General features: G+C 36.0%; 1 protein-coding gene across 7 annotated transcripts in view; it reads left to right on the forward strand.

Moving 5' to 3' along the window:
• The window catches only part of MBNL3 (muscleblind like splicing regulator 3), a 121,883-nt gene that overhangs the window by 88,380 nt on the left and 11,188 nt on the right, over nt 1-22,315 (forward strand). For 4 of the 7 annotated variants that reach the window (XM_023198918.2, XM_023198913.3, XM_023198916.3 and 1 more), the window contains 6 exons: nt 10,256-10,447; nt 11,526-11,762; nt 15,774-15,924; nt 18,209-18,244; nt 20,631-20,725; nt 21,470-21,543. In XM_023198918.2, coding sequence (XP_023054686.1) covers nt 10,256-10,447; nt 11,526-11,762; nt 15,774-15,924; nt 18,209-18,244; nt 20,631-20,725; nt 21,470-21,526 — 768 coding nt within the window. In that variant the 3' untranslated portion in view covers nt 21,527-21,543. The remainder of the gene's footprint in view (nt 1-10,255; nt 10,448-11,525; nt 11,763-15,773; nt 15,925-18,208; nt 18,245-20,630; nt 20,726-21,469; nt 21,544-22,315) is intronic. The other 3 variants (XM_023198915.2, XM_026452009.2, XM_023198914.2) reach the window with 3 other exon arrangements.

Below are 22,315 nucleotides of genomic sequence, written 5' to 3' on the forward strand. Positions count from 1 at the left end.
TGTTACAAGATACAAGGCATTACTTAGAAGTCCCAAGGGAACAATTGGAAATTGCTTCTCTACCTTGTAGATTATTTAATGATAGCTATTATGATGCGATGAGCTGCTAAATGATTAATTCCTGCAGTTAGTATGTGTACAAAAATCTAACTCCGAGATGGTTGATATGTTCCTCTTCTATGGTCTAAGGAAGCCACTTTATAGGCATGGTGTAACTGAGCTAGTGTGAGCAATTTTAAATAACATTTACCAGCCTGATTTGGAAAAAAAAATTTCTTTGTTGTAGATCTTGATATTATTACAGAAGTAATGTATGACTTTACTCAATTTCTCTGGTACCTACTCTCCCTCAAACAACTCTCTATCCCTTTCAATCACCTCCACCCAATAATCTGATTCTTGTCTCTAAGATAGTCATGCTTTTGTTTAAGAAATTTCCAGTCCTGATATTTGTAGGGTTGCATATTAAGACCCATTTGTATCACTGGCTTGAACTTCATGTCTTTCCACAAAGAATACTTTGATCTGTTTCTAGGATACCAGAAGAGCACATCTGCCTTTGCAGAATTGAATATGGTTTGCTTATTATAAGCCCCTAGATAAAGGGAATGTCAACCTAAATGCGATGGTACCTAGAGAACAGATTCTGTTGAGTGTAACTGAACAATGAATAAAAGCCACACCTAGTCAATTTGGGTGGAATGCTTGCTGGAACAGGCAAGTTTGTTCACTCTATTAAACAGATCTGAATTGACATTTGCCAGTATAAAAGTCCATCTCTGAAAGCTTTTTTTTGGCTTTATTAAGGAAGTTCAGCAGGTGAAACAAAAGGTGTGACTACCTAGTATTTTTCAATGCAGTTTAAAAGAGATTGTTCCTGATGTTCCCAGCAAAAAAAGTATAAGTTGAAGTATCCCCTTGCCATAATCAGGAGGCAAATACAACCAGTATAGAAGTATATTAGAAAGAGTAGGAACAGTGGATTACCCTGAAGCAAAGCTAATGTTTTAAAATTTTGGTTTTAAAATTAGAAATTTTAATTATGAGAAAAGATTCTCACTACTGGATGTGGTGTATGTATTTATAAAATGAATATGATATTACAGGCTGTTAAAATGTTTTATTTGGACATTTTGCATATCTACACCTGTCCATATCCAAACTAAAGGAATACCTGGGAAATTCCTCTAGTTTCTCTCTTTGAATGTGGTGATTCACATGGAAACAGATCCTGACACACAAGTGAACTTGACTCAGTAGAGTGTATTCATTTGATTATTTATATAGAGATTGTTGATTCAGCACATTTGAGGTTGCATTGGGGTGTGCCAAGTCCTCAGGTTCTGTTGTATGCTATTCATGGCTGGCATTCCTGTGGCTAAGTTACCAAGTTCCAAACCATGAAGGCCATAAACAAGGCTTCCTCTCTAGGTTTTCGTATATCTCAAATTGAATCATCTGATGTCTGCCTGGATCCCCCTCCACCTTTTTACATCATTATCATAATTCTATTTACCAAATATATTTCTCATAAACAGGCTTATATGTTTATCTCACGTTAATATAGTAAGGAATGAAGGTGATGTAATGCTTCAGAACCAAGAGAAAAAAATAATAGAAAGTTCAAATAGGTACAAGGAAGGGAGATACACTAATTAATGAATATTATTATTTTTAGACTCATGTTTTTAATTTTCTTTTCTCTTTTACTAAAGGGCTACAAGGTGTTATATTACTTAGGTATATATTACTTATAAACTTAGGACTAGAATAATTTTAAGTGACTAGAGATAAAATTGGAAAATATTTATTTACTTTTTAATATTTGTTTTTTTTGAGACACGGTGTCACTCTGTGGACCAGGCTACAGTGCAGTGGCATGACCATAGCTCAATGTAGCCACAAACTTGTGGGGTCAAGTCATCATCCTGCCCCATCCTCCTGAGTAGCTGGGACTACAGGTGCACATCACCATGCACAGATAATGTTTTTTTTTTACAATTTTTTTTGAATAGAATTAGAAATGTGATCTCACTACGTTGCCCAGTCTGGTACTGATTTCCCAGCCTCAAGTAATCCTCCTGCCTTGACCTCCCACAGTGCTGGCATGCCTGGCCTACTTTTTAATTTTTGTAAGTCAGTCGTTAAATGATATAGTACTTGAAAACAAGAGGACAAATATTTATATTAGAGTTACAATTTTTTAGTTCATATGAACTTAGTTTATTGATTGAAATATGTATGCTGTTTTAAAAAACAGTAGTTTTGTCATGGCTCTTTTATTAACAATTATTATTGTAAAAGGTGGCCCAGATATTGTGTAGGTTTAGTAGAAAAGAAAACTGTGTCCATATTCTAAATTACCAGTCTCATGGTCAGTACAGAAATTATAACATGTTTTAATGAAGGTTCCACAACAGGTTTTTCAGTTCACCTACTCATGTAATGATGAATGATGGCGTTTAGTTCTTTCATCTTGATGTGGTGACATTACATGTTTTGTAAAAGGATTTTTGCAAAATTTTCAAGTCAGGAAAAGACAGACATTATGTAATTATAAGGTTAATATACTCTTAATATAATTACAACAGTCATGATCATGTGAACTTCCCCACTGAGGTTGACCAAATCACATCACAGAAGTGCCTGGAGTGCTACCATGCCATGATCATCTGGACTTTACTACATTTTCTGAAAGATTAGACAAAATTTTACTTTTCGGTGTACCAACTGAAGCCTATTGTTATCTGTTTGTTCAACTAACATTGTTTTTAAGGTAGACTTACCCTCAAACTAACATGAGGGGTTTAGGGATGCTCATTTGCATGGTTTCCTTCCAAAACCCTGAGAGGGGTCCTAGCAACGTGTTTAAAATGTGTTTGTAAAATTTGCAAAATATATTTGTGTGTTTCATTCTTAAGGCTCCACTTCCCCACCCAGTGGTCTAAGCTTCAGACTCCACAGATCCTAGATTTGCTCCTCATTGCAATTACTGGTCCAAAGTAGAGTAGTTATTCGGGCCTTTTGCTAATAAGACTGTGTATGTCACATAGCTTAAAGCTTCTTTTACGTTAAAACAAAATAAATCCCCTAGCAGTCCCTTTGCTGCTTTGCCCCACCTCTGTTAATAGACACTGTGAAATCTGCTTTTTTCAAAAGTTGAATGAAAATGCTACACTTTTACAGTCAAACAGAGGACACTTGTACATATGATATATTCTATAGTGCCCAGTTTCTTTGATAGTCACAAATCTCAACATTCTCCCTTTATCATTCTTTATATGTTCCCATGAGATAAATTATATGTAACCTCCTCTATTTTGTGTCCTTCTCCTTTGGGGCTGGTTAGCTTGGTTAGTTGGAGCCTGGTGCTAATGAGACCATGGTGGCCTGTGAGCTTCACTGTTGGTGGTCACAGTGTAAGCTATAGCCAGCTACCTTGAGATTGCTTGCTGTTGATCACAAATGAGGTGAAGGCTGGGAGTTTGGTGGGCTCTGTGAAATTTTTTTTTTTTTTTTTACCTGCAGCTTGATATGGCTCAGTAATTTGTCAATGAGAGGAGACCTTATATAAAAACCTGTGGTTGCCCCACCACCTGATAATTAAAGTGGTACCCCCAAGCATTTGTAATTTGCCTTAATATCCTGTAATCATTTGTTAAATATTAATTTACACCCTTCTTTCCATAGTCTTATCTCTTGAACCACTCTGGATACCAGTCACATTAGCAATTCATTAATCACCTGGATTATACACGTTGTGAATTACACACTTTGTAATAAAGTTACATATTTTTATCTATAGTATCACTAAATCACTTTTTTTAGAACTCTTAATTAGGTACCTTCTAGTATGGATTTAGCCACTCCAATTTTAAAAATACATACATACATACACACACATATGGGATTCATGTATGTACATATGTATGTATAAAATACCCTGTGCTTTTCATACTGTTTGATCTAGCAATTCATATCTTTATCAAAAGACAGTTTAGGACTAGCCATCTGCCTAAAGTCTTCCTCAGCGGAGAGCAAGACTGAGGGTTTATTCAATCTCTTTGCCACCATTTTTGAAACTACTTTTACTTCTTTTTGCAGTCTGGTTTTTAAATTGGGTTGATCTATTTAGTAAATCAAAAATTAATTAATGGTTTAGGAATCCCTTTTTATTCAATTCAGTAAGTATTTATCGAGCATATACTCTGTGACAGGTATTTAAATGAGTAAAGGGTGGATGAAAAGATGATCAAGAAATAAACTCTACCCTCTAGGAATTCATTATGTAACAAAAGTAAGATGTTGGATGAATATCTAAGGTCCCCTTAATTTCTGATTTGTACCTGATTCTTCATATTTTTATAGCTTTGGGCCTCTCTTTTTTCCACATAGAATTATCTTTCTATTAGCCATGCAAGGGTCTGTTTTGGTTTGTGTTGTTTTGATGGTGGTGGTGGTGGTGGTTGTAATTGGTCAAACCCCTGATAATGTTAACTCTTAGCATGCCTATTTATCTAACTTTCATTGACATCTTCATAGTCTCCAGGTTTCCTGTGGGTTCCTTGCTTTGCTCATCTCTTCCTATTTGTCTCTCAAAAACCTACATTTTGTTTATACCCTTTGTTAAAACTAGATAACCACTTAATTTTTTGAACTACTTTAATGAGGTATGATTGACACACAAAAGCTGCACATGTTCAATGTATGCAAATTGATGACTTTGGAGACAAACAGAGGCTCATGATACCATTACTACAATCCATGCCACAAACTTGATTTTTTAAAAATAATCTTTGTTTCCTACTAGAATACTAAAGTTAGTTGAATTGCCATTATTATTACACGGTGGTCACCAACAAATTTTTAGGTCAATTCCTGTTCACCTCCTCGGGAACAATGTCAAAGTTACCCTGCTTATGAAGTGTCAATCATTTGCTTTCTACCTAGGTGATGTGCTGATCTCTGTTTAGGTACTCATTTATGATTCCTGGCCTGCTGTTGTATTTCTCCTCCCAGCAAATATGGGTAGCTCTGAACCATGACTTGTGTTCTCATTTGTGTTATTCTTTATACCTCTTATATTCACAATCACCTATTGATCTTTCAACTAACCTGCCTGCCTTCAATGCTTCCTCTTACTTGGAGACTTCTCTGATTAATAAGATCAGAAAATCCAGGTCTAGGTGAGGACAATGGTTCACTTTTGACCCTTGAACTTTTTTTTCCTTAGCTCTCTCTAGAGCCACGGTGACTTATTCATTAACAAGTACGATTAGTACTTAAATACCACCTCTATCAGCTTGCATCTGTTTATAAAGTTAACTCTCAATTATTGAGAAACCAATTAACTAGTCTGGAGGTTATGTGGGTCTCCTGCAGCCTGCATTTGGGCCGCTTCAGTCCCCATGGAACATTACTCAAGCAGTGTGGAAATGACCAAGCAAATACTGTGAAAGAGAGATTATTCAGTTGTACTCTGTGTGAAAATGAAGTCGGATGGAAACTAACATTATGTATTTCAGTGCATTTTGGGATTATCTAAAGATAGAAATATGCATGATGACCGTAAAAGGAGCTTCTTTTTACATTATATAAATGCTTGCAAATGAGCAATAAAATGCAGATATTATGATGCTAGTAAAATTTAAGAGTGCTATTTTTCTTGTATTAAAATTGGGTCAACAAATTGTTACCAAATGTTTACCCTTCTGTAAAAGAAAATATCTAGTCATTCAACTCCAGACAGAAACTCAGAGATGGAAGGCCCCGATTATTCTGTTGACCTTAGGCCAGGATTTTGAAATTTTTACATTCATCCAACAATAATTGTAACTGATCTTGGATATTTTTGAGGTAACTACAAATAGATCTAGGCTATTGAGGAGACGCAAAGATTGATTTGGCATAACATCTAATTTTCATTTCTTTATACTAGCTTGAGAAATAACCTGTTAAGTCACTGTTCCTAAAGTTTGTGTAAACTAGACATTTATTTGAGGCATAGATTTGCATTGAATTGCATTGCCTCAGAATCCTTTAAGAACAATCTGTGGTGGCTCTTAAAATTTTTACCTTTACAGGATTCCAACTGCTATTTCCTCATTCTTAGTGACTGAGTAGTGATTATTCTAGAAACAAATAGTTAAAAATCCTAATGTTAGTAACTATGTAAAAGAGCATTTTAGTGAATACCTTAGTATTGGTTTACAAAGCCAAACATTTTCAGTTTGTGGAATCTTGCTACAAATACTAAATTCACATCTATATATATGTATATATTTGGTGCTTTACTCCTGAAAGTGTTGGAGAATTTCATTTTTTGAAATCATTTAGAACCAAGGTCAGTGAACTTTCTTGTGAATGGCTAAATATAAATATTTTAGGCTGTGAGGTTCAAGAGACAAAGTTGAGGGTACTTATATAACAAGAGAGGAAACAAGTATCTACAATTTTTTGTAATACAAGTCTACTAATGAGCACAATGAAATTTGTAGATGGACACTGGAATAAGAGTTTCCTATAATTTTCATGTTTCACTAAATATTATTTTCTTATTTTTTTCAATCATTTAAAACTGTAAAAAACATTCTCAGATCGCTGGCCATACAAAAACACGGGCAGGCTGAATTTGGCCTATGGGCCCTAGTTTGCAGAGTCTTACTCTAGAACAGAGATTCTTAACCAGTAAGTAGTTCATAACCCCACACCAGGGGTGAGTGTCGTGGGGCCCTTGAACTTGCTGAGATCACAAGCAACATTTTTTGCATACATGAATTTTTCTGTGGACAGAGCCTGCAGTCTTCATCTGACTCTTGGAGAAGTCCTGGACTCAAAAAAGATTAGAAGTCACTGTTCTCTAGATATTTCATTAATTTTTAGGACACATTTCCTGAGTGCCCGATAGTTCCTAAGCACTCTGCAAGTCACTGGGAACTCATGGGAATTTCTACTGTAGGAGCTAATACTGCTAGAGACATCGGGATAAATAGTTGTCAGGTGATCTTATTCATAAAGCCTGTTGTCGCCACCATTCTTGCTGGTTGACAAGACTCAGAAAGATGAAAATTTACACCTGGTTATGGGAGGGACAGCCGTCTCTTTTCAAGTGTTTAGTAAATAATTTAGGTTGGAATTTAAATATCTGAAACATTTGAGTGTTCAGACCATTTCAAGCTGTAAAGATAAATCAGAGTCAGCGTATTTAAAACCTTTTCCTTTACAATAAAAATTAACCCACAGATAGGTTCATGTTAGCTCAACTGACATCAAGGGCTGAGATATATGTAGAGACAGGATTAAAGTTGTTTATTAAAGCTGAGCTTGTGAGCTTGCAGGCTGCTTGACTTAACCCATGGCTGTTAGTCAATGCTAAGCCCTTGAATGTTCAAATTCATGAAATGGAGTAGTTACCCTGGGGCAGAGGTGGTGGTGAGAAAACAGAAATGTCCAACTGAAAATAAATAAGCCACTCAGGAGTTCCTGCCTCTGCCCCAGTATTGACAATGGAATAGCTTGCTTCTTCTCAATAAACAGTGTTATAGAATGCATTTCATACTCAAGGAGGAAATAGTTATAAGCGCTAGGATACTAGTCTTAAGATCTAAAGATAGCATAGTTTGTGATGAAACCTTAGAAAAATCTAAATACCTGCAGCAAGCCCTTTACATTTTATATGTAGACTAATCATTAATTTATAGCTTTTTTCCCATACACTTGGAGCATATAACAAACCTAAGAAAGCTTAAAAGTAATCAAAAGAAAGCAGAATTTAGCTAGGAGAATTTCCCTGGTGAGTCACCCCAAAAAAGAAAAGAAAAAATTACGGAAGTAAAAAGCTACCATAAACGAAAGCATTGCTTACACATACATTAGGCTTTAATATTATTAATTGATCAGCATTTATTAGTGATTAATAACTTTTTAATCTGGAAAATTCACCCACCTTTCAGTTCAAAAATTAATAGATGCAATAATGGTCCTGCTCATTTTTGTAAAAGGCAAAAGCAAAAAGTACGCAGGAGAATGAACTGGTGGCTTCAGTGAGAAATTTACCAGTAAAGTCAGAGACAACAAAAAGTCAATGAAGAGCACTATCATGTGCTTCAAAAATGGAGTTTTTCTCATCAGAGATTTCTTGGTGATCTTGAGACAACTATGAATCATTACATCAATAAAGTCTGCCTTATTGCTGAAGCATGCCTGGGTGGCTGTTTCCAGAAGATTTACTTCTCATTATATAAGATAATGTCACATCAGCTAGTTCCTGAGCTTCACATCTCATTCCATGACAAGTATCCCATGTTCCTGTAGTCTATTATATCATAAGACCTAGTTAGACTGGGTCAGCCCTTGGCTATTTGCCCACAGACTTTAGAGTCCTTCTCCTGACTATGCCATCATCTTTCCTGGCACCTGGTATTCCCTTTCCACTTAAGGCTCTTAGCAACCATGCCTTTTCTACTCACCCTCATGAGTCTTGCCAGTTTTTTGGCGCCAGATTCTTCCTGCTCTTCCTAATGTCCCAATCAGCTAATTTGATAAACTCATCTAAGGTAGAATGCTAATGGGGGAGTGCTTCCTTCTAAGCTGAATATGGTTTATAACAGGGTCTTCTTGGAATGCTGTGCGGGTGGCAATTTCAAGTCTGTGTGGGGGTGAGGCAAAGAGTGTACATTGCCCCTCACTTTATATTCCACAATTTGTATTTAGACTTGTTTCAATTAATGTGACTTAGCAGGTATGGGCACAGTTTGGCAAATGCAACAGATTTGGGTTCTTTTTAACATGAAAAAATTTTATAAAGCAAAAAGGAACGCATGTAATTAGTAATACACAGTGAGACACCACCAGTTTCACAATAACTACCTTATAGAGTCATTATTAGAAATATACTACATTTAGTCATGATTTGTTATTCATTCATTAAGCTTTTAAAATGTATTATTGAGTATATCTGTTAACCAGTCATTCACTAAGTGTTGGGTACTATAGGGGAGATGAGAACTGTCAAAGGAATAAGACTACATTGACAAGAAAAGATACCCACATGTGGAACAAACTGGAAAACAGCAAAGTGATAAATAATGTTGTGACAGATGATAAAGGAAATACACATATCAAACTTTTTGAGTCCCAGGATCTTTGAAAATAGAAAAAACAGTAATAGCTTTTTGCATTTCTGAGGCTTTTTTTATTTTTTACAAGTTACACTTAGTTTGTATACCATATAATCCTGTTATCTTATCTCTTCCTGCCTAACAGGGATTCTTGTAGCATTTCTAGTGCCTTCTTTTGAACTATGAATATCATCTGGCCCCCTAGATAAAGACAAGGCTAGGCAAGTCAGATTAGCTTGTGAAACAGGACCTCTAGGATGACTACAGTAAACAATAATTTCTTGTACACTTAAAAATAACTGAAAGAGTATAATTAGAGTGTTTGTAACACAAAGGAATGATAAATGCTTGAGGTGATAGGTACTCCATTTACCCTGATGTGATTGTTACATATAGTATGCCTGTATCAAAATAATCTCAGGTACCCCATAAATATAGATACCTACTATGTACACATAAAAATTAAAAAAATTAAACAAAACAGGACCTCTAATTTAAAAAAATAACAAAATATAATGGACCATAGTAAACTCATTTTAGGTAGACATTAAAGCACTCACTTTTTCTAATTTATCCCTTTCTTCTTCAACTCCTTGCTGTGTTCCATAACTGTCAGTGGGCCAGGAAGACAGAAGCACAGCCAGTATTTGGTAGTACAAGTGGGGCCTGTGGTAGGACAGACAGCCTTACAGCCAAGCAGTATTGATGCGGAAGAGGAAGGAGGAAGGAAAGGGACTGAATGCAAAGGCCATGCCTGTGTAAGGAAACAAAGAAGATTGTCCATATGTGTAATGTCATTGGTGACATGGTTTTTAGGGAAAAAAGAAAGAGTTGGAGGAAACACATTTGGAACAGACTCTAGCAATGAGATTTAATTTGGCTAATTCGTGACTGTTAAAGTCATGTGGCTTATTTTATCAGCTTACCAATACAGTTATTACTTAAAGAGATTTGTGGTTTAAAAGCAACTCCTCTATGGGAATTAGTAAGAGGCTAAAAATAAATCAGAAGAAACAATGGTAAATTTTGATGTGGCGTAAGTAATTTTGATGTTTCTGAAAGAATGCCTCTTTGTGTAATGACAGGAAGAATCTGTTTACCTCTAACATCTTTTTTTTTCTCTTTTAAACATACAGGGTTCTTTTCCTATGACTCCATCACTTCCAGCTAATCCTCCCATGGCTTTCAATCCTTACATACCACATCCTGGGATGAGCCTCGTTCCTGCAGAACTTGTACCAAATACACCTGTTCTGATTCCTGGAAACCCACCTCTTGCAATGCCAGGAGCTGTTGGCCCAAAACTGATGCGTTCAGATAAACTGGAGGTATTTGTGAAGATATATATAAATACCTGTAGAATAGATATTAACCTTACACATAAAGCAGTATTCTCAGAGCCCAATGTATTGTGTTTTAAATAAGAGAACCCAAATTTCTTAGCTTATAGGGTATAACCTCAGAAAAATGTTAAACATTTTACTACTGCAATCATACCTTGTTATAAAGTGCATTGATTCAGCTGTATGGTGGGTCAAACAATATGTTAAGTGTACCTAGCCATAGACTGTGCGATGGTGCAGGAGGCCTCTGTGGGAATGTTCCTTTTACCTAGGCTCCAGCTTTCAGAAACAGATTATTGTATTTGTTAATGAGTCTCTACTTGCTAGAATAATCAAAGTGGGAAAAAAGTAGACAATATAACTCTCTATGATTGCAGAATGTAAAGCTATATGAATAAAGGAAGTAAATTAGTCTCATAGTGCCTCAACTTTTTTCTCCATTTTGAGAGTGATGTGCTAGGCAATAAATACCCCCGATGCCTAAGAAAAGAAAATCTGAAAGAAATTTCAAACAACTTTTTGATTTATTGAAGTCCTTCATTTTTCTCTTGTTATTCTTTGTACATTGAAATAGCTAGTCTTTTCCTTATCAAGTCAGCTCCATTTGCAGCCCCTTAAATGCCTAGTAAGGTATTGTAATAGAATCTGATTGTACATATAACTCAGTTATGGTTCACAAGTTGACTTTGGAAAACCAGTGCATTACGGTGTGATAAAGACTCATCTTGGACTTAAATAAACACTAATTATGCTTAGGGCTGTGTATTAATTGGAGAATTAAAACTGGTTTTCAGTAATACTTTTTTTAAGCATTTTTATTTTAATGTAAGGACAACCTCCCTTTGTGGAGAATAGAATTTTTTTCTGGGAATAGAAATTCTGTCTGTTTATATCTCATAGTGAATATGGCTTTACATTATTCTTTATCTTTTTAGATTTGTTCATAAATAATATATTCAATGTATGTATAATTTCTGTTACATTTGCTAGCAAAATAAATAAAAGCCAGTCAGCTTCCAGTCATCAGTGTGATGCGTGTGTATGTGCATGTGTGTGTTCTAAGGTTTGCCGAGAATTTCAGCGTGGAAATTGTACCCGTGGGGAGAATGATTGCCGCTATGCTCACCCTACTGATGCTTCCATGATTGAAGCGAGTGATAATACTGTGACAATCTGCATGGATTACATCAAAGGTCGATGCTCGCGGGAGAAATGCAAGTACTTTCATCCTCCTGCACACTTACAAGCCAAACTCAAGGCAGCTCATCACCAGATGAACCATTCAGCTGCCTCTGCCATGGTAAGAAAAGACCTGTAGTTCTGGCCTGTTTCAGAGTAAATGCTTTGTATATTCCTTAATTTGTCTAATATCCTGTAACCATAATCATGGATAGTCATGAGTAGACCTTAATATGAACAGTCAAGGTTATAAGCTGGAAAAGAAAGAACCTATTTATTCTACTTTATTTACTAAGATTTTCTAAAGATAATTATTTAAAAGCCTTACTAATGCTTTTAACCTACTGTGCTCTTTCTCCAATTTTCAGAGTAAGTGTAAACTATATAATTTAAACAGTAAGTTTTTTTTAGTGCTTTTATAGTTTCACTACCCTCAATATCCTAGAGAGGCAGAAAGTTGCCTCTGCTCTGTGAGCCACTTTCATGGGCACTTTGCTACTAACATCCTTAATGCCTTTCAAAAACAGAGCACTTAAAAGATAGGATATTAACTAGGCTGTAATTTCCTAAAGGTTAAGGCCACTTTTCCTCTCTAGAGGCATAGTATCAAGGACAGCAGCCTGCTTAGTCTGGGGGAAAATTTCTACATGGTTGGGAGCAGAGGCCTGACTTTGGTATTTTGTTGTTGTCGTCGTTGTTGTTTTTTTTTTTTGGGGGGGGGGGGTTGTTTTTTGTTGTTGTTTGTTTTGAGACAGAGTCTCACTCTGTTGCCTAGGCTAGAATGCAGTGGCATGATCTCGGCTCACTGTAACCTCTACCTCCCAGGTTCAAGCAATTCTCTAGCCTTAGCCTCCTGAGTAGCTGGGACTAGAGGCGTGCACCACTACTTCTGGCTAATTTTTGTATTTTTTATAGAGACTGGGTTTCATCATGTTGGCCAGGCTGGTCTTGAACTCCTGATCTCAGGTGATCCTCCTGCCTCAGCCTCCCGAAGTGCTGGGATTATAGGCACGAGCCACCATGCACAGCCCAGAGGCCTGACTTTTCAGTTGCTGTAGAAAGCCAGTTTTGGGGGAATAGTTAGTGCTGCTTAGTAACACTGAAAGGTAGGAAGCAGGAAAAATATTTGTGTAACACTGTAGTGCGATCAGTGAGAACCAGGAATTCTTATGACTTAAGTTTGCCACAGCTGTCCATTGTTTTGATGTGCTGCTTGCTATGTCTTTCTTTTTCTACCTGGACCTTTCCTTGTGTAATAAGGCATAACAGCTCCAATAAAGGACAAAACCCACAGGAAACCTCATGTTCCCTGGGTGTGGAAAAAGCACTGACTTGACCCTGAAGCCCAGGAGATGCACTGTAGCTAAATCTCCTCACAAACATTCATAGTTTGGACTCCCATGACAGAGACTTTGCCTATTCACAACACAGAGACACTTATTTTCAAACATCCCTATTAAGAAGGTTTTCCTCATACTGAGTTGAAATTTATCTTGCTGCAACTGGAACTTCACAAAAGAAGTCAGTCCCTATTCCAAGTGAGAAGGACTCTCATGTCTCCTCTCTAAGCCAAATACTGCAGATTTCTCCCACTTTTCCTAGTAGTTTGTGGTTTCAAGGACACAGTACCATTTTCAGACTGGCTCCACTTTTTTTCAGAGCTGAACTCATCACATCATGAAGGATCTGAGCACCAAAGTAGAACAAATTTACTTTCTCCCTTGATCTGAACAACATAATCTGTTAATTAATGTTTAAAAAGACTTTACCAAATTCTTTTTGTCTTAAATGCTTTTAAATGGGAGAATTATAAGCTATGAAAATAGCTTCATATGCATCTGTCCATTTCTGATTATTTGAGTGTGTTTGATAGAATGCATAGGTTATAAGTCTGCCTCAAATTTCCATTTAGAGAGCTAAATATTATATCGTAGGCCTTCAATTGTTACTTGTGAATATCAATATAAAATTCCCTTTCAAGTAACTGATCACAGCAAGGTCTTAGCAGTGAGATCAAGTTGGCCTATAGGAATTTGATAGAGGTAAGATTAAATAAAGAAGGGCTTCATGAAGAACTTCAAGCTTTTTATATTTTTAAGGATTCATAGTGGACATGCTTTGCAAAAGAGACATTTTTACCTTGTTCATGTATATAGCTCAGGTTAAGTTCACAGAAAGCAGCTTGTAATAAAAAAAAAAAAGAAGACATAAAGGGTTGATACTTACTTAGTTCATCCACAGTCTCACACTTCTTCGGCAGGTTTATGAATTTAGTAGTACAATCACCACCCAATTGGAACTGGGCACTGACCCATCAGGATAAATTCCAGCCATAAACAAGCAGTACTACTTTACCAGTGTCTGCCTGTTGAATGCTCATCTAGGTTTCACCCCAATTTATAGTTTACTAGGGAACATAACTGTGGTTCTGATTATCATACCATGCTGCCAGCTTTCAAGAGAAAGGGACACTCCCCATTTATACCAAAGGGAAATCTTTTTAACAACCAGATAACTAAGTCTTCTGTCTTAGTTAAAATGTTCAGCAAAACCATTTTCTCCCAATGGTGATAAAAGGCATTCGAAATGATAGATTTTGTTTCATGGTTTATGATTTTAGTCCTGACCTTTGCCATCTGGTCTGCTGGGATAAATTTGGAAATTTTGTATCTCTAAAGCTACTCAGTTTATTTTATCTCACTCTTCTAGCATGCTTTTCTTTATTTAGGTGAAATGAAAAGCACCTCTGTCACAATGTGTGTACTGACAGCAGAGTTCCCAAAAGAAAATAGAGATACCTTGAGACCTTTGTTATCCACAGGAACGAGGTCATAGCATTACCCTTTTGGACACATGGTAGGATAGTTACTCAATACAAGCATTCCTGTTTCCTTAAGAATTTGGAGGATACCTAATTGTTGTTGCTGGGACATGTTTCTTAAGTAACATGCAATTTGCTGAGAAAAAAAAATGTGAAGTAGTGTTAAACTTCTCCAAAGAATCTGATCCAGGGGCAAGTTTGACTGAGTATTGTAAGCACAGTGGGATTTTGAAAGAACTGTAGACATGAAAGGATGGTTTAAAAATGCTAATAGGTTTTAGAATTAAACCTTACAAGAACTTAACAAAGCAAATGGTACATACCGAAATGCACAGCAAGCCTCTATAAAAAAGAACTGCATATATTTTGCTAGCTATCTACATAGTACCTGGGTGAGGTAGGTGGTAGGGGAGGAAATATTCATTTGCTTTTTCCTTACCTGTTAGTTAGGAAATATATAGTTATTGGATTTGAACCTGAAGTCTTTGTATAAATTGGATTTTATTTTATGGGGTGACAGTGTCATACTCTGACCTACCAACATCTGTTTTATCACCTATATGCCATTTATGTCCTAGATCTGTGTCGGAATTTTAACAGGCAGGAATCTCTTTCCTGCTATCTGTTGCTTCTGCTAATCTCATTTTTATAGATTCACAGATGAGTATCCCTGAGATATTAATTATAAATGATTGTTTACTGTAGTAGCTTTCTGTCACATCCTGCCCAAATGAGGTCTAAATTAGTGAAGGTGAAAACCTTTTTTTTTTTTTTTTTTTTTTTTTTTTTTTACATTTTTTTCTGTTTTGGACTACTGCTCCTGTAGTGGACTACCTTTTTTTTCTTTTCTTGAGACAGGCTCTTGCTCTGTCACTCAGGCTGGAGTGCACTGGTGTGGTCTCAGCTACTACAGTCTTGACCTCCTGGGCTCAAGCAATCCTCCCACCTCAGCCTCCCAAGTAGCTGGGACCACAGGCATGCACCACCATGCCTGGCTAATTTTTCTATTTTTTTTAGAGATGGGGTTTTGCCATATTGCCCAGGCTGGTCTCAAACTCCTAAGCTCGAACAATCTGCTGGTCTCAGCCTCCCAAAGTGCTGGGATTACAGGCATGAGACACTGCACACGGTCGTGAATCCCCTTATCTCCGCAGCTGGTTACCTTGCTGTGGGGCCACTGCTTATCCAGTGTCTTGCCCGATGGATACTCTTATGGAGGATTCCCAGGAAATACCTTATATAACTGGTGCTTGCTTGGTTTGAGTACATTTGTTACTTTCTCTAGTACTAGTACCATCTCTCCCCCCACAGGCCCTGCAGCCTGGTACACTGCAACTGATACCAAAGAGATCAGCACTGGAAAAGCCCAGTGGTGCCACCCCGGTCTTTAATCCCACTGTTTTCCACTGCCAACAGGCTCTGACTAACCTGCAGCTCCCACAGCCGGCGTTTATCCCTGCAGGTGAGAACACAGCTCTGGGCACTGCAGCGAGTTTGGTGATGTTGTGAATGTATACAATGCAAAGCAGCTTTCAAAGAGCTTTTATAGGAGAACATGTTTTTTGATTAAAAATAAAACAAGGAAGTTATGCTTATCTGCTAGTATCTAGAACTACTTGTTTTTCTATAAGTCATGAAAATTCATGGTTTGAAATCAAACTAGGAAAAGGTATCAACATTTTTCTTTTTAGCATTTCTTGGTTTTTGCTTATGATTAGTTCACTTGGTTCAGTCTCAAACTAGTTCCTTGACTCTCAGGTATCACTGTCACAGACAATAGAGTGTTGTTGAAAAAAAAAAAAATAAAGGAAAAAACTCCCAGCTTCGATATTATGGAAATGCGTTGTCAATATATCTTTGATATGCCAAAGGTAGTTAAAATAAAACTACCCTTAAATGCATAATATAGTATAATATAGATTAAACAGATAATTTTAGCCTGTAACTCTTGAATCAGTTAATATAAAATACATAGCAGTTTATCTTTTCTGACATTTTGCAGCATATTTTGTTATCTCCTACATTCAGCTATATTTAATAGCCTATTTTACACCAAGTTGAATAGAAAATATTAAGCCAGAAATTTGTTCAATTAGATATCATATACTGGGGGGAAAATAATTTTCTTTTTTTTTTTTTTTTTTTTTTTAGCCACATCATTTTTAATTCATTTTTCTGTTGATAGACATATAGGTTATTTTCAACATTTCACTATCACAAATAGCATGTAAAGAATATTGTGTGTAGGTCTCTTTGGAGACCTTGTTAGGTTTTCTATAGGAGTAGAATTGCTGAGACAAAAAGTATGGCTATTTTCAATTTTATTAGATATTGCCAAATTTTTCTCCAACATTGTACCAATTTATAACTCCATCAGTAGTTTATGAGAGTTCATTGCTTCATATTTTTGCCAACATTTGGTACTGACTTCTTCCAGTGGTTTAGTAGTTAAAAGAATGAGCATATAGTCTCTTAAGAATAAATTGAAAATTCTAACCATTGAGAGTACAACATTTTTTTTTTCTTTTTTCTTTTTTTTTTTTTTTTTTGACAGAATGCTAAATGCCCAAGATTGGAAACTATTTTTAAATGAAAATAACATATGTTTTAAAAAAATTTAGAAATCCTTGTTAATACCCAGACTTGAGAAAACTTATTGGTTAATTAGTAAATTAATCAGTTAATTAATTTTGAAAGGTACCGTAAAACACCAGTCTTTAATTACTAGCCACAGTAGTCCTTCATGCCATCATGTAATTATACAATTTATATACATTTATATGATAGTTTCTGAGAGGAAATAAGGAATTCTTCAGCACTTTCTTATATCCCTTATGATAAGTAACCACTGATATCTAATAATTTAGATATTTTCTCCCAACTTAAGAAGAAAACACATAATGTCTACAGAGTAAAAGAGAAAACCAGTATGAGTTGACATGACTTTATTCCTAGCATTTTTTTTTCTTCAAAAATTGTGGTAATTTACCTACACATTAGATCACTCTACCTTGGCTACTTCCAATTTGTATTATAGCTATGGAATGAATTCGGTAGCCCTGGAAGTCTAGTCAAGGTAGTTGAATATAATAAAATTTATGCTGTTCATCTTAGGTTTTCTTAATACTACAGTTAGTTTGTTTCCAAGTTTAAATTTTTTGCAAGATTTGGCCAACATGAAATCTAGTTTTATAAGCAAAAATTTCAGAAAAATTCCCTTCCACTTGATTAGTAGCAACAGAAAAGCCTGTCCAGCTAAGAGGTTTCCCTTAATGGAACCTGTTTGCCATATATTCATAGTCGAATCCTATTGACTATGAGACAGTGGAGGAGACAGTGTTAACAGATTAATACTCTAAATAGAAATACAGACACCAGATACAAGATTCTGGAGCATATTTAGAAAATGATATGTGTAATAAATTAAAATTCTCCTTCTTATTATAAAAATTATTTAGGATGTATTTGTCCACAATAAATATGTAATTTAAGTGAGTTAATTCTTTTAAAGAAAAATTATAGCTCATTTTGTACCTAAGAATCCAAGAATTATTTTGATTACATGGGTTTGTGACCTTAAAGCTAATCTGTAATTGTAAACATGAGAGATTGTTGGACTTGCATGTACTGAGTAATTGATATTGCAAAGAAATAATCTTTCTGTTAAAATGTATTTCTATCAGTAAATCCTTAATAATCAAATATCTCTTTTATTTACTTTCCACGCTTTTCTGCATGGTGTACAGGGCCAATACTGTGCATGGCACCCGCTTCAAATATTGGTAGGTTTTCTACAAAAATTATCAACATTTTCTAATCTGAAAAAATGTGTTTTTCTGTTGTGACTATGAAAGATGAATGACTGAAAGATGTGGCTGGAAATTTTCTGAGTGTGTTAAGGTTTAACATGGTGCTTTCTGTTTTATGTCTTTGTAGCATCAAAATAGTCCTACTTTCTCAAGTCCTAGTTGGTTGCCACTGTGGCCAAATGCTGGCCCTGTCATTTCTCTATTTCTACCCTAATAATAGCAACTGAAATATTTAAAAAGTTTCTTTTTCAATATTTGAAACTAGCCAGACTGGGCAGTTTTGTTCTTTGCTTAACATGTATTATTTAAAAATTGTAAAATACTTAAAATGTATAACTTGTAAAGTACAATGAAACAATTCCTCCCTGAAAAAGTTATCTATACAACTTAAAGCATTGAATGTTCCCATGTTGCCAGAGGATGAGTTCAGCACAGCCAGAGGATTCTGCAGTGTTATGTAATAAATCCTGTAGTGTTCTAGCCTGAGGCACCATTGGCATAGAAGCTAGGCACAACAGAATCATTTCAAAATGACTCTTTGGGTGTTATGTGATTTTTAACAAGCAGTTGCACACAGATCTTTTCGTTAGCCACTAACACAATAAGATAGCCATCTCTAACCCATTTTATACAGCCCTAATACTGAAGATCATGAGGAAGGAGTGGGGAGTTCACAGCTCCTACAGTCCTCATGGGCACAAGGAACAGACCAGGAGAAAAATAGCTCTGTTCTATGCAAGGAGAAATGATCCCACCCCGTCCCATTCTACCATCTCACATCAATCCAGGCTATCCCATCCCTTTTGAGAGTTTGCAACAAATTGACCTTTATCACCTTGGTGGACCAGAGTAGATGCAGAGCCCCAAAAGCACTACTAACAGGCTTCTTGAGAATAAAGTTCAAAATGACAACCACATAATATCAGCACTCACTAACATAGCGAGATCTAAACCCTGGCAATGGAGGTGAGGACCCTGTTAGGGAGGGTTTGACTGTCTTCTGTAGGAATTAATAAACATTTCCATTAATACCAACAGGAGCACAATATGTATACATTGTAATCATAATGTGTACAATCAGAACAGACTTCTGCAAGTTTGAGAAATGTGTCTTTGCCTTCATATTTTGTGACAGTTTTCTTGAAGATGCTCTCTTGTCCTTTCACCTTTAGAGCTTTGCTTAGGAATGCAAACTGCATTCTTTAGTGGGTCTGCTTCCTGTAAATTGCTGCACTCCCAAATGGAAAACAAGAGTGTTTTTAGAATTGGCATGTAAGACAACAGGGATGACTCTGGGTAATGGGTAACTAGAGATAAGTGGAAGGGATAACTATGGAGTTTTTGTTAATCACCATTTGGGGTACATTTTCGGTTTCTATGGTATTGCACATGTTAATTTTTCCCTGGCCATTCATTTTCTCTGTAGACTTTCAGAAAATCTGAATTCAATCGATGTAGACATGATAAATTATTACATATGTGTGCTTGCCATTCACACATTGCCATTAACACATTAATTCCCTGGTTTGGTTTCTGAAATGAGCTAGACATCAGAAAGCACCCAAAACACTTTCTAAAAGAGATAGGAACTAGAAAAGGCAAAGATAAAACATCCTGCAAGAGATTTCACAGCTGCTAACCATTGTAGCTATAATAGTTGCTATGAAGACAAGATTTACTATGAAGTACTCCATGTATTTGTTTGATAAATGGCCAAAGTTTCCCAGGAGTTTGCCAGAGGTGTACTTAAAAACCTGCATGCATAGTTCACTGTATTCTTCATATCTGCCCCCCTACCACACACCAACCAGTCTACCTACCATGTCTTTGCATGCAGATTGGGTAAGTATACATATAACTGTCCATTTGCACCTGCAGATCTAGTGACGGCATTCATGTCCATAAGTCAGTGAACCTAAATTCAATTTATGATTCCTTAATTCCATTTTGAATGCGCCATCCAGTTACTTGTCTGCTTAACTAGCTTCAGATAGATAGCTCTTGTAACATTGGATTTTTGTTTTCATATGCATTCATTATAGCCCCTTCTGAAAATTTAGCCTTTTGAGTAAACTGCAGTGGGATTCTGCTCAAAACCTTACTAAATGTTGAGAATGGTTCCATTTCCCATATTGGTAACTATAATTGGCTTTCCCCTTTTCTCTTTTTAATTTTCCCCCTTCCATGCTGTGTTGCTTTGCACTGACTGTGATTGCATGAACACCCTGATGTATTCGTCATTATGATGTCACATGGCTTGCTGCTGTGATACCTACCACACCTCATTCCATCGTAAATGTCATGGTTGCATAAATCCTCTACCCTCCTGTATGTTGCTTCTATGGTTTTCAACTGAAAGTGCCCATGATGCACGGTGCTACACCTACCACTGTGTCTGCAGCAACAACACCTGCCACCAGCGTTCCCTTCGCTGCACCAACTACAGGCAATCAGGTTTGGCCATTTATTTCAGCTGTTCAGATAGAGATAACTACAATGTTTTGGTAATGCACAGTATATGCTTTTTGGATTGGTGAGATTCTTATGTGTTTCTTAAGCCATTGTTACATTTAGAATTTTTATTTTTGTGTATATTCTAGAGTGCTATATGTGCTTTGCTATTCATCTCAAGATGAATCAGAGGAGTTTTGCTCATTTTTAATTGGTTACCAGATGTTGCTCTTGATATTCTATATTTAATTACTGGTAACACACCAATCCTCAAATGTATATACTTAATATTACTTAAATGCTTCCTCATTGGTCAAGAGATTTATTTTACTGCCTTTTTTGATTATTGTGTTTAAACTTTGGCTTAGTACAGTCATCACCTTTACCTTCAGATCCACTGGAGAGAAAACAAAATATCACATTTCTTTCCAAGACATGGATATCTTTATCATTTCCCAGTGATTATATCAGAAGTTCCTTCTCATATGGACATTAGATGTGCTTGTCGTTTTGATTTTTATTTGCTTTAGGTATTTCTAGGCAGAGTTCACAAGGCAAATTATAAGTTTGGGGGGAGTCTTGAAATTATAAGGAGATACATATGATAATTATTGTATAATATTAGGGCCATTTTGCTTTATTAAAGTGGGAACCATGCTTATAGACGAAAAGTTCCACATATATAACAACATAAACAGAATTCTCTCAAGAAACTATTTTAATCTAAAATCTTTTTTACTACTATAGATACCCCAATTATCAATAGATGAACTGAATAGCAGCATGTTTGTTTCACAGATGTAGAAGTTCCCAGTAGAACAGTAAGTTTCTTTAAGTATTAATATAAATAATATTTATAGGCTACATATTTTATTTACACAATTACACTTGCTAAAAGGCTTTGGTAAGTATTTTCATTCATAGACATTGCTTGTGACATAGAGCTTGATTTACACATTATAAATTTTCCAAATTGAAATGTGAGCGCAAATATGCAGTATCTTTTATATGGCAATGACAGCTGGTACTGTATTTTCTCAATGAGCTAACACATTCTTAAATGTTTTCCTGTTATTAAAGGAATATATGATTTGTTAGACAGAGGCACAGATTACTTTTGAATTGTAATTCTTTAACCACTTTATAGCTTCATTATTTTTGGAGATCAAACAAGAATTTTCAGAATTTTGCTGATAGGATTATGTTAAACACAGTAAGCACCATGCCTCTCATGTGACATTGTATTGAATTTTGAGTGACATGTGTTTAGTAACTGAGTCATTATTTTCATTCCAATCATGTCTCTTTTTTAAAAGTTTTGTTGTTGTGGGATTTTTCTTTTTCTCCTTCACCTTCAATCTCTTTGCCTGGTGCCCATCATGGCACACACTTCATTTGAGCAATCATTCACTTAAGAACATGTGACTTCTGAAGCCACTTAAGACTCCTAGGTATTTTAATTAATTCTAGGGACTAACTAAAATAGTGTACCAACTCTGAATTACATACCTTCGTCATCGAAAGTTTGAAGTTCTCACACCTGGTGTGTGTCATTTGGTGAAAGGAGGCAGTAGTTCTGTTCCCTAGTCAACT

The sequence above is a fragment of the Piliocolobus tephrosceles genome, chromosome 12 (assembly GCF_002776525.5).
Source record: "Piliocolobus tephrosceles isolate RC106 chromosome 12, ASM277652v3, whole genome shotgun sequence".
Classification (NCBI taxonomy): Eukaryota; Metazoa; Chordata; class Mammalia; order Primates; family Cercopithecidae; genus Piliocolobus; species Piliocolobus tephrosceles.